Raw genomic sequence first — 13,075 nt, 5'->3', positions numbered from 1 at the left:
CAGAATTGGAAACTTTGCTTATCATCTAAAATCGATAAACCATCACCTAAATCATATAAAAAGTGAACTTTGAAAAAAAAACTGTTATAGGCCTATATTGCAATTGTGAAAACCAAAGTACCAGACGTGGAGATCACAGGAGGTTGAAGACAGCATAAGAGGGTAAACAAGAAGACTAGGATGGTTTGGACATTGAATCTATACTAAATCTGCTGTGTTCACATCCACATCCGATTAAATCAGTTGATTGTTAAATATTAATGTGTGCGTTTTTCCGTGTATTTTGTTTTTGTGTCTTTGTTTATTTATTTTTTTATGTTTTTAAAATTGACAGTCTTCAAAATATGACTACAATAGACATGTGTTCTCGTACAATTGGGTGTTAAAACTAGTTGTTTGATACACGATTACTTAATCGTAGGTATTCACGCCATTTAAAAAAATCGCTACTTGCTGACATTATACTAACCATAATGATAATTGATCAACTTCAAGCATGAGCAAGTATTGGTTTTTTCAATATCTTAATTCTGAATATGAATATAATATACCTTTAGTTTAAGTTTAAAAGAATCTGGCAACTCCTTTTGGTTGACGGCTGCAAGAGTTTCCAGTATTTTGGAGGCTTCTTCTAATCTCCCTTTAGCCAAGAGCCATCTTGGAGACTCAGGTAGAAACCTGCAGCAGCGTAAAATTGTGTAGGGTAGACAAAATAGGGTAGATTAGACAAAATTGTGTGGGGTGAACTAAAGTGGGTAGAATAGACAAAATTGTATAGGCAAGACAAATTTGTGTAAGGCAAAATTGTGTATGCTAGACATATTCTGTTGTGTGCTGTGACAAAGTAGTAATGTCTTTTTTTTTGCTAGAACAGTAGACTTTACTAGATTAATACTTTTTCTACTGTCTCAAATCCTGTGAGGATGGACTCGTTCTTTTAAGTTCTGTGTGATGTCTTCTTTTGATTGAACTGGCTTTGGTTGTCGTCGCTGACATTCTCACAACCGCATAAATAAACGTAAACATATTTCTGAGGTTTTGGCAAAGCCTCAATAAAAAAACCCAACATGTGTGGTTAGTTAGTTAGTGGTTAGTACATTAGCTCCTCTAATAAATCGTCGAGTGTAATTAAACGTTGTTGAGTGTAATTAAACGTTGAGTGTAATTAAAAGTCTCATGAAGTATTATACAAATATTTTGTGCCGAAGGGAAACAAAGTCCTGTAATAATCAAATTTTCAAGTTCCCTACAATATGTTTAACGATTACATGACTTACTCTTACTGATATATATTTTCTATTTGCATTCCTCAACAATCATATGTTACTAGAGAACCCGTGAGGCTCGATGTACCGCATAGTATGAAACATAACGCCGAGGAAAACGATATACTTAAATTCGAGTAATTCTAGTTACATCTTAGAGTTGTTTAAACACTTGTTAGAAACTAATTTAAAATATCTGTATTTGCGTCGTAAATGTTCACGTACATTATTTCTGCTCTCAGTTTTAACTGATAACTAATGAATGCTAAACGATCTGCTTCAATTCGAGTAAACATAATGCTACAAAGTTTTTCCAGCAGTGAGAATTTAAGAAAACCGTTGCCTTACTGATAACTTGTGTTAATTAATTTAAGTTGGGTCATTTTATTTCTTTGACTTGAGACTTCCCTCTAATCAAACGAATTTTCTCCGTAGAAATTCCTGTAAAGTGGGGTGATATCAACCATTTCATGTGCTCCATTTTTTACCCAAAAACTCTGGGTTACCAGCTGGACAGCCATAATCTGTTTTGAATAGGCTAAGGCAGCAAAACCATTGAAAGTTGGTTAACGTATTTTAACTTGTTGTCTGTCAGTCACAGTACATATGCCCCGCATATCAGAACGTTTTCACGTTGTTCAGTGCAGTTTCTCTTAATACCTGTACAAAAGTTTTGAAATTATGGATTCATTTGTCAGAATAGATAGGATGGATATTTCTTGTAGCTATAAGATTTGGATAGCAATTTTCATTTTCTCTTTTTGAACAGCGTGTGTATTTGCCTCTCCTGAATCATTAAAATAAACTTGACCGTAACTACTCAATTGTTGAATACATAAACACTAATTCCTACACTTATGTTTGGTCTAATATTGCCACTAAAGCTTTCAATAGCAAATTTTGAAACTTCGTATTTTTGACTTACGAAAATATAATCAAAGGGACAGGGATCTAACTTTTGACTCTGCTGTAACACGGGCTTTAGCAATTGAAGCTTCAAAGCTGAATTCCAATGCCATAGACGAGTTTTGGCAGCAGTCACAACCGTCTTACAGCAACGTAAGTGTCAACAAGTTGGCAGGACATTCGAAAAGGCAACTATCGTCAGCTAGATTCAGCCATCATTCTTCAGGTGAGAGCAGCAGTCGTTCGTCAGACAACAGCAGCTCCATATCTTCTGTGACACAACGAGGAGATTATCGGTGCAAAGGACAAGTCAACTTGACTGCTCTTGGTTTGGATGGCGTTTGTCTTCGGTGTGGCAAGAAAAATCACTTGTCACCTCAATGCAGGCTACACAGGTCTCAAGTCCGCTGTAATGACTGTAACAAAAAGGGCCACATTTCGAAGGTATGTATCAAGTCCCTACTGTCTAAACAAAGTGGTTCAAAATCAATCAAACACTTAAATCAAGATAATGATAACCAGTCCTTGGATGTTGATGATATTTATGGCGTAGGTCAAATTGGAAACATTCATGACATACACCAGTCAGACACTGATAAGTTTATAACGACAGTTCTTTTTAATGACCGGCCCCAAAAGTTTGAGGTTGATTCAGGTTGCACCCACACTCTACTTCCTAAGAGGAGATTTAAATCGTTTAAACATTTCAATGGATACTATATAACCCCAACATCTGTCAAATTTCGCTCTTACACAGGGGAGCTACTTTCTCCGCTGTGCATTTCTTCAGTTAGAGTGAAAAACAATGGGACATCAACCGTCAAACAGTTATTTGTTGTTCCTGACGGATACAGTCCTCTTTTGGGTCGAACATGGATACGACACTTGCAAATCAACCTAAGTAAGAAGAAATCAGAAAAGGATCGAAATCATCCACAGAAGATACATGTGTCAGAAAAAAATAGCTGGAAAAAGTCTACCACCAAAACGAAAGAATTTAGTGAAAACATTGAAAATGCAGACTTGACATTTTTTCCTCCGTTCAACACTACCAGTTATTCGTCTACCAGTCATTCATCCACCAGTCATTCATCCACCAGTCATGCATCAAGCAGTCATCAACCAGACACAAGTACATCTGTATATTATCGACCAACACCTTCACGGCGACATTCATCAAGACAGATCAAACGATATACGCCTTGAACACTTCCTCAGTGGGGAAGAATCAGTTATATATTTTCTATTTGCATTCCTCAACAATCATATGTTATTTTAAATATTTATTATTCCTGATGTTTTTACTATTGTGACTATCAAAACATTTTCTCAATTACAAGACTCATTTACAACACCATCTTGAAATAATTTATTCTATACTAATCATCTAATACTACTTCAAGTATTTTAAACTTACCACCAGTATATGTAGTACAGGAGGAACGGTAGAGACGTTACAATAGAGAGATGGACCCAGTCCCTCACCAGATATGTGACCCCAGCCAACAGAACCAGACCCAGGGTGTAGAAGAGGCAAGTCATGACAGTGACAAAGGAACGATAGTTAGGTCCAACCAGCTCCAGAGCTGTAAAAAACTTAGTCAGGCAAAGCTGTAATACTAAACAATCCCTAAACTGTTTGTATTATTCTTACAAAATTACTAGTTAGTGAGATACACAACCTATACCTTTCAGGAGATCCCGGTGCAAATAAGCGACCCTTGAACTGCTGGACTGCCGAGATCGCGGAATTGCGTCGAGCAGCATTGAGAGCCAGAAGACTTGCGACCAAGGCCAGAGGACCCGTAGATAGACGTCATAAGTCTGATGCTTACAAGGTGGCTAGGAGGTCTCTTCGTCGAGCCGTCAACCAGAGCAAATGCAGTTGCTGGGAGACATTAAGGGACAATGTCAATTCCAACCCGTGGAGCCTTGGTTACAAACTTGTAACCAAGAAACTTGGCAACCGCTCTCCACCTTCCATCATGGACAGGGCCACTATGGAGAGGATAGTCCAGGGGCTTTTCCCGGCTCACATGTTGCGTCCACTGCGGGATTTCGGAAGAGCGGACGACGTCCCACTTTTCAGTCTTGAAGAGATGGAGGCGGCCATCCTATCCTTGAAGAACAATAAGGCTCCTGGACCCGATGGGGTACTCGGCAAAGTCCTCACGAAGGTTTTGACAACTAACCCCTTGACCCTTTTAAGCATGTTCAACGCCTGCCTGGTCGAATGGATTTTCCCCTCGTGCTTAAAAACAGCTAGGCTTGTGCTTGTTGGGAAGGGGAAGGGAGACCCAGACCTGCCATCCTCTTACAGACGTCTGTGTATGTTGGATACGGCTGGCAATGTCCTTGGGAAGCTGAATTCAGCCGTAGTTGCTGTAGGGGACTTGTCCCCTCGTCAGTATGGATTCAGTATGGGACATACTACGGTCGACGCTATTAAGGAGGTGAAGCAAGTGTTGTGCTGTTCATAACTCTCGACGTGCGAAACGCATTTAATTCCGCGAGGTGGTGTGATATGCTGGACAATCTTGAGAACACCTTCCACGTTCCAGCATACCTCATGCGCATCATAGAGGACTATCTCCGGTTCCGCCTCCTCATGTATGACACTACGGAAGGCCCGCGGACGATGAGTGTCACATCTGGTGCAGCCTAAGGTTCCATACTTGGCTCAGACTTCTGAAATGTCGCTTATGAAAGCCTTCTGAAGTCAGAAATGCCTGAGGAAACTCCTGCTCGCTTTGAGCAAAACCAAGATGGAAAAAAATTTAACGGGAAAAAAGGACACCATTTAAGGGATTATTTTCCCTTACAATACAAAATGTCTACTTCTTTTAATCTATGATAACACATACAATGCTGATCAAGAAGTTATTTAGTGGCTTACCCAAAACGACGTCTTACAATCACTACTCGACTACAACAGACAGACAGACAGCCAGTCCTGGTCCCTTCGTTCGTGGATGACGATTTTGCATGGAACTATGGGTCGTCAGCTGATCAATTTTTTTGCCCGGGATTTGAATTTGAAGCCTAAATTCCTTCAAATTTGGTACAACAGGAAAATACCCAAAATATTATACATCTGTAAAATATAGTGAAAGAATAAAACTTTAAGCTGTTAGTTTTAAACATTTTAATGTTGCTGACACAGCACAACTTACAGATTATGAAGGGTATCTGATACACAGCCGGGATCGTAAGGCCCACTACTGCTCTACAGAAGGCCCACAGCCAGAAGTCTGGCATAAATGCACTTGTCAGGTTACCAAAGATGAGCGTCGCAAGACAAATAAAGAATGACAACCTCCTTCCAAACCTGCAAAAATTAAAATATAGTTTCTTTTAGAGCAATTTGAGCCAATACTATATTTTTACCTTTCTTGTAATTTTATCGAAAAATAGTCACAAATCCTAGTCAAGTTAATAAATAGACAATATAGATCGAGATCCTAATGTGAAAGCTCTTTTCACTTTATTTACATTATTTGGAATTAATTATTTAATTGATGATTGACTTTCTTAAAAGTGTACACTGGAATTGCAGCAACATTTTGATAATTTTTTTTACATCAAAATAATATACTATAAAACTCCTATCTAAAAAACTTAAATTATTAACATTTTTATTAAAAATCAAGAAAATAAATATTTATTTTTTGGAAAGTTTTGAGACTTGAGCTTCCCAAATTAGGTTCCATTATCCAAATATTAAATTAACTAGAAAAACGGTGAGTGTGAACACATATAAAATCCCGAGATTAGACTCTTAAATCCAACAGATACTTCTTGAATTTAAACCCTTTCTAGAGATTCTGTGAGTTCTACATGTTGCTAAAGAGAAGAAAGGGATTTGAAACTCTTTAGTACACCTTACTGTATGTTTATTCATTATCATAAATGACTACTGATTCAACAACACATACAAAACTCTGCAGCCTCTAGTAATCAAGAGTCAACTTAAATAGTAATCCTATTAATTAAATCCTTAACAAAAGCCGAAAGACTAGTTTCCTACGAAGATATCTATCCATTAAAAAAAGTCCATAACTTGTAAAAATCACCCATATTTTGTAGCCATCATGGCCACCCAAAAAGCCAATGTTAAAATTTAAAAACTTTGAGTTACTTTTAAATTATAGGCCTTTTCAAAAATTGAAATTGGTTTTGTCCAAACCTTCCAAACATTTGTTAAAACGACCTTGGTAAGTTTGGCTAAAATTGCTAAAATATGTTCAGCTGGTATTGAGTTTTAGTATTAGAAAGTTTGCACTGAAGTCGATCCCAAAAAGATTCACTTCGCTCCGCTCACAAATAAAATACATATAAATAGTAATGGAGACCAAAACATTAACATTGCTGACCTTCAGTTACCTGTCGTTTATTATCCCGAACATGTAAACTCCTATTGGGCCACCAGCGTTGAGCGCAACCAAGCCGTATGTAGGGTAGATGTCGTATTGGCAAACTAGCTCGTACTGGAACATATGTAAATATTGCCGATCAGAGAAAGCTTAAAATTTCAAAACCTTATATCGGACGACATGGTTTTCCAATCAAAATTACTAAACTACAATGGGTTTCATTCCTTTTATTTAGAAATTGAGTAAGAGATCTACCTTCTTGATCTCGTCTAGTGATTCTTATACCTCCTCTAACAGTGGACGAAAAAACGTTTCTACGACCATGTCACCAATGATAGCGGCTAAGTTCACGCAAGAGCTTCCAGACCATGCAGGTTAATTTCTAGTAAGATTTTTAAGCAGCATTGCTTTAATTGAAACTTTTGTATTGTATGTTAAAAAACCGCAGGGGGCCCACGCTTGCGTGGGTTCGTGGCCTGGGCGACCACGCGGACCCTAGCTCTCCCAGAGGGGAGGTAATTGCCCGGTGTTGGAACCGGCACTTCAGGTAGACCACAAGCTATGGACGACTGGACAAGCCAGCCTCTTTGGGTTTACCCAAAGTGAGAGTACCCAGTGACATTCCCTCCATTCAGGGTGGTGGGGTGTTCAGCTCTGCTAGTGTTGATTAAGTTCATAGATCTTTCACCTGCCTGTAGCTTGTGGTTGTGACTGAGTCCTACCTGTTGTGTACGACTGACATTTTGTGAGGCATATCCTCGACTTTGGAAGTAGCCTCGTCCTGGGAGGTGAAATACCTAGCCCCCAGAGGGGAGGTAAATGCTCCGTGTTGGTATCGGCATTTTCAAGTAGGCCACAGACATGGTCCCAGTGACATTCCTTTATCCAGGATGGAGGGGTGTTTAGCTCTAGGAGAGATGGAAGTGCATCATAATCTCTAACCTACCTGTGTCTGTGGTTCTTTGGGCTTCGGCCTGCTTGTTGTGTGCGACCAGCATTCAGTGTGGCAAATCCTCCACTTTGGAAGTAACCTTTCCTGGAGGTGAAAACGGGCAAGTACCCGTAGCTCACGGGGACACTCAAGGGCAACGTAACTTTCCGCAGTGTGAGGGCAACGGTTTGTAGGCACTTATGCAAACCAATCCCTGTCTCTGAGCACGGACGGTATGGTTATCTTGAGTGTGGGGGGTTCTTCCCGGAACCTCAATTGAGTCAAGGGTGTCGCCACCTCTGGTGGATAGGTTCATCCGGGTGGGTCCCACTTCTATACCTGCCTCCTTTTGGGAAACCCTGATGGCCTGGCAGTGATGTTGGGTCTGACGGGCAAACGAAGTAGATCGGGTGCTGGGTCCGAGCCCGCCAGGGGTATCTGGGGATCTATCGCTCTGGTTATCTCTGGTTTCCCAGCAATGGGTAAGGCCTCGATCGGGTAGTGGTGTAAATGGGAGGTTGACGGTCCCCTTCCTCCTGGCTATTGATGGCGGGTTCTGCCTGTCAGGGATTAGATAGGTCCCGAGTGTTGCTTGCACTAAATGCGTCGGGGCGCTCCACCATGGACCTCTAGGTCCTGACCTAGTGGAACCCAGGTGGAGTGACGCTTAAACAAGCAGCCGGAATCCCTGGTTAGGATTGAGGGGCAACCCTGCTTCCGAAGGGTCTGCTTCGGCAGCCGGCGAGCCTGATGACCTTAAGTCATCCGCCCATGATGTGCTAAAGGTTGATGCTTAAGCTTCGGCCTACATCATGGGGCCCGGGTATGTCCTAAAGGATAGGTACCGGGTATGCAGTCAGGGGGCTTCGGCTCTCATGACAAATAAATAAATAAATAAATAAAATTGTATGTTAAAAGTAGGCACCAAAAAGTATAGTTTGAATTTTGTATTTTCATTTTCACCACATTACGATGTTTCAGCCGTTTTACAAATGTTAATTGGAGGCTGAAAGCTACGTATTGCTGTCCATATATGCCAGGGATGGGATATGCATATGCCAGCTGTTATCGTCATTTAGGGACCGAGCAGGTTTTTACGGCCCTAGAGCCAAAAATCAGCTGTTCACATTTTTACTTCAAACATTAATCTATACTGTATTTAATACACAAGCTGTATCCATATGCATTGCAATGGACTTGTTTTATTGTCACCGCTGCTTAGCTACTATTTATTATTATTTTTAGCGAATTTCCCTATAGGGAAGTAGCTATTACCGTAGGTCTCATGGTAAGACCTAGGCCCGGGACCGATTTACTTTTTCATTTTGATGTCCCCAGAGGCCAAAAACACCATTTGTTCAAATTTTTATATATCTATATATAGAGATATATATATATGTGTGTGTCCATCCGCACGATAACTTGAGTAATTTTTGTCCGATTTTGATAAAATTTGGTTTGAAGGTGTAAGGCGGGATAAACTCGAACGAGTTCGCGAACCAGCATGATCGGACTATGGGAACGGGGGTTTACGGGGGGTTTTATGGGGTAAAAATAGGTTTTTCCCATTTTTGACCCAAAAAAAATAAAATTTTGCAAAATCTTTTCAAACCATTTTGTAGAGCTTAAAAAAACAAATAATTTAGTATATTGAAGTGTTACTATGCGCCTAATGGTTACAGAGAAAATTCCAAAAAAATGTAAATTTTAAATTCCCATGTTATTCTTATGGAGAATGAGTAAACCGTTGTAGTTTGCTTGTTTATGAACATATTTTGATCAAATTTGGAAAATGTTTTTATTTCTTACTAACTATTAACATTTTACAAAAAAAGTTTTACCCTCCCTGATGCAGCAAACCTAAGTACCTGTTAAAATAATTCTATTTAAATAGGAAATAAATGTTAAATTTTTAAGTAGACATTTTAGTGTAAATCCAATCAGACATATGGAAATTCGCTTAGTCTGCAGGTTTGCTGCGGCGGGGGTATTACTTATTCCTATGAATATTTATTCACATAACTTTGAAGTTGCAGTTGTGTTGAGTGTTAGTGTATTTTGTCAATTTTGTCTAGTGTAGTGCAAAATAGCGTTTGTACCACGGGCAGAAAGGTTTTGCAGATCTTGATCGTTTTAAGTTCAAGACAAAGTAAAAATTGATCTCAAGCCAGCAAAACCTCATTTTCGGCCCTAGGTACGAAATATAGGTACAAATGATACAATTTTAACAGGTGTTTTTTTACTGGAGCCAAAAATCAGTAACCCCCTATGGTAACACCCCCTAACGCCCCCTATGGTAACACAAAGCACAGTGTTTAATGTCTTAACTCTTTTGAAATTAAGTAATTTTTGATTTCTATGCTGATATACTCACATCAATAACAATAGAGGAGGAGATGACGGAAGTGTCAAATTCCCAGCCTTGGTTGCAACTGACGACAGGCCAGCTGACATTAGCAGTGAGGCTGTCTATGTCAAAGTCCGACAGCAACTGGGTCCAGTTGACATTGTATCTTTGACACTTGCTGTACGATGTCACATTATCTGAGTCTTCCTACAGCCAAACATGTATGTATCAAATTGAAATGTTTATCACACTATCAACTCTCTTATGAGTGATTCTGTTCCGAAGGATGTAGATTGTAGAAGTAAAGTTCAGCTTCAAACTTAGATGACAAATAGGAAACATATAAATTTAGTCACTAAATTCTCGGTCTTCCGGTGAGAGCTGCGTCAAATAGGTATTTACACTTTGTACACACGTTTAGAGTTCAATACCCATTCTACACGGCTTTGGCCAGAAAACCGAGAATTTAATGATGACACCAGCCACTTAAACCTATGAGTGAAGATTTAAAGTTTGTGTTAAAATGAATGTGAATAGCATAGACCATTGTATCTTTGACTGATACATTACTATGCCATTCCAATACACTAAGTAAGTTAGCCATTTCAATTCCACGTTACAATTAGCCTGTTAGTGAATTTCCGATAAGGTGAATATTAGCATATTTCCCATTTGGAAAAAATGTGGAAATTTCCCATATAGGGAATATTACCGAATTCCCCATATAGAAGAAAGTGGTAAATTAACCATAGAGGGAATAAGCTATTAGTGTTGTAGGTCTCATAGTAAGATCTGGACCCAGGACCGATTGACTTTTATACAGGTCTGAAACTGATCTCAGCTGTAATTATTGATATTTAAATAAACAGCATGCTTAAAAAACAGCTGGTCTGACTTATTAACAAAGCTAGACACAATACATTTATACATTACTTGCTGAGTACCCTCCTTCGTACGGGGTTGGCTTATAAGTATAAAATGCTTATTGCAGTTATACTCGGGCTTTGTGTTTGCAATGGGAGAGGACACAGTTTGAGAAAATTTGATTCTTTTAATTTATGGTACAGTATACTATAGTATAACACATCTACCATAGCCATAATAATGTTACTGCACCTAAACAATAGTAAAAAGTAAATTACCAAATACTCGCACAATATCACAAAATATTTATAAATCAAAAACATAAGCATAACTGTAAACAATCCTACTTTGACAGTTCCCATTGTGTATCACAGCATAGACAAAAGTAATGAAATATAGACCGTCAGCTGTGCTGCAGTTACCATTGGTTCTGGCGCACACCACTAGGAGCGCCATGTAGTTACGGCCTACGAACTACATAACTACACGGCGCTCCCAGCGGTGTGCGCCAGAACCTATGGTAACCACTGCACGGCTGACAGTCTATTTTAATTCTTTTTGTCTATGATCAGAGCTTTTTGCTGCTGCTTGGTTCAAATTAGCTGTCAAAAATGCAAAAAACATAATAGTGCTCCTTTTGGTAAACCCTATAATTTTTTTAGTTTTTAATGCTATTGAATATCATAGAACCAACTTGACTAATTGAAACAGCTGGAAAAATTATTTGATTCCTTTTACATATGAATAAGGTTAATAAGGTTAACATGGGATTTTCCAGAGCTACTGGGGCGGAGCGGAGCCCGAAAGGATCTTTGTGATAAGAGTATGTCTATATGTTAATCGGAAACGTAAGCTATCATCATACCAAATTTCAGCTTAATCCAACCAGTAGTTAATATGTGATTGAACTTGAAGCAAATAAACAAGAAACTTCCACATTTATAATATTAGTATGAAGTATGATTAAACCATCAATCTCTATTACTACAACTGGATCGCGCGCTGTACCGCTCAGAGACACCCACGTATCGGTCAGGCGCTCCCCCCACAACCTAACGTATAAACCGCGTCACCGCTGCCATACACTTTATATTGGGAGAACGTGTTTTCATTTATATAAACAGTAAAAACCCCGATGTACCATTTTTAAAACAATAAAAGTGCCTGATTTGATATTTTTTTAGTTAAATTATTATTATTAGGCCTTTTAAAATACAGAAGTCTAAGGCTATCTCATTTACTAAATGCATACTTCTTTGTACTTACAAACAAATCCCTTTAAACCTGATAAAAATTGTTTTTATGACAAAAGCATCAGTGATTAGTGAAGTTTAGTCACAATTATAGTTTTTAAGTTTTCAAAATTATACAATTTTGACATTTGGTAGTTTCGTGGAATGGTAACCTCGATTTTCTGGTATTGTTATGATGTATTTAATTCAGCTTCAATTTCTTAATAAAAACAGTGTTTTGTCAAAATAGTCGCGCTCAACATTGCCACAATAAATTGTAAGTCAAGGAACATATTTAGGGACATTTAAAGGACATTAGGGAATTCGGTCTTCGGCAAAAGTTGTACAAATGCACTGTTCCTGTTGAACTGTTCAAAAAACACATAGGAAATTCATTGGCAATGATAACAACTTTATAATTAACTAGCTGTGTACCCGTTCCACGTACGGGTTGTATAAAATATACATCACAAACAATACAATGAGGAATCTTATTACGTAAAGTATAAATTTGAGGATTTAATTTACAGTACTAATAAAAAGAAAGAGTTATAACTAACACAATAGTAAGTACGTAATTGTATTAAAAAGAAATACTATATGAAAATCACAACAGCTAATCTATTAGTCATAATGATAATAATATGGCACTTATTACAAAATTTTATACAGCTATCTTGACTGTTACCATAGACAAAAAGAATTAAATATAGACTGTCAGCCGTGCTGCGGTTACCATGGTTACCATAAGTTCGGGCGAACACCGCTGAAGTTTACGTAGCGCGTACGCTGTAACTACCGTGGCGATCCCAGCGGTGTGCGCCAGAACCTATGGTAACCGCAGCACAGCTGACGGTCTATATTTAATTCTTTTTGTCTATGCTGTTACTGACGGACAAAAAGAAAGAAAGACAGGAAGACAGAAAGACGGACAGAAATTAAAATAACACGCGTTTCGGCTTTCTTGTAGTATGAAATGAAGAAAATAACCGAAATATTTAAGATTCTATGCAATGTACAGACAAAACTCTAATTTTAGCGAATTTCCCATATAGGGAATAAGCTATTACCGTAGTACTCACGGTAAGACCTGGACCCGGGACCGATTTTTTTTTTCGTTTTGAGGTCCCTAGAGGTCAAAAACACCATCCGTTCAA

General features: G+C 38.6%; 1 protein-coding gene across 1 annotated transcript in view; it reads right to left on the bottom strand.

The window, feature by feature from the left end:
• The window catches only part of LOC129000039 (carcinine transporter-like), a 34,221-nt gene that overhangs the window by 15,938 nt on the left and 5,208 nt on the right, over positions 1-13,075 (bottom strand). The window contains exons 3-7 of the mRNA XM_054426888.1: positions 9,850-10,029; positions 6,555-6,658; positions 5,345-5,499; positions 3,589-3,757; positions 552-678 (exon numbers count right to left, since the gene is read on the bottom strand). Coding sequence (XP_054282863.1) covers positions 552-678; positions 3,589-3,757; positions 5,345-5,499; positions 6,555-6,658; positions 9,850-10,029 — 735 coding nt within the window. The remainder of the gene's footprint in view (positions 1-551; positions 679-3,588; positions 3,758-5,344; positions 5,500-6,554; positions 6,659-9,849; positions 10,030-13,075) is intronic.

This window comes from Macrosteles quadrilineatus, unplaced genomic scaffold, assembly GCF_028750875.1.
Source record: "Macrosteles quadrilineatus isolate MER2022 unplaced genomic scaffold, UCM_ALF_1.0 Scaffold_8__2_contigs__length_117827958, whole genome shotgun sequence".
In the NCBI taxonomy this organism is placed as follows: domain Eukaryota; kingdom Metazoa; phylum Arthropoda; class Insecta; order Hemiptera; family Cicadellidae; genus Macrosteles; species Macrosteles quadrilineatus.
Note: the sequence above shows the minus strand (reverse complement) of the source record. Positions and strands in the feature narration are given on the sequence as shown.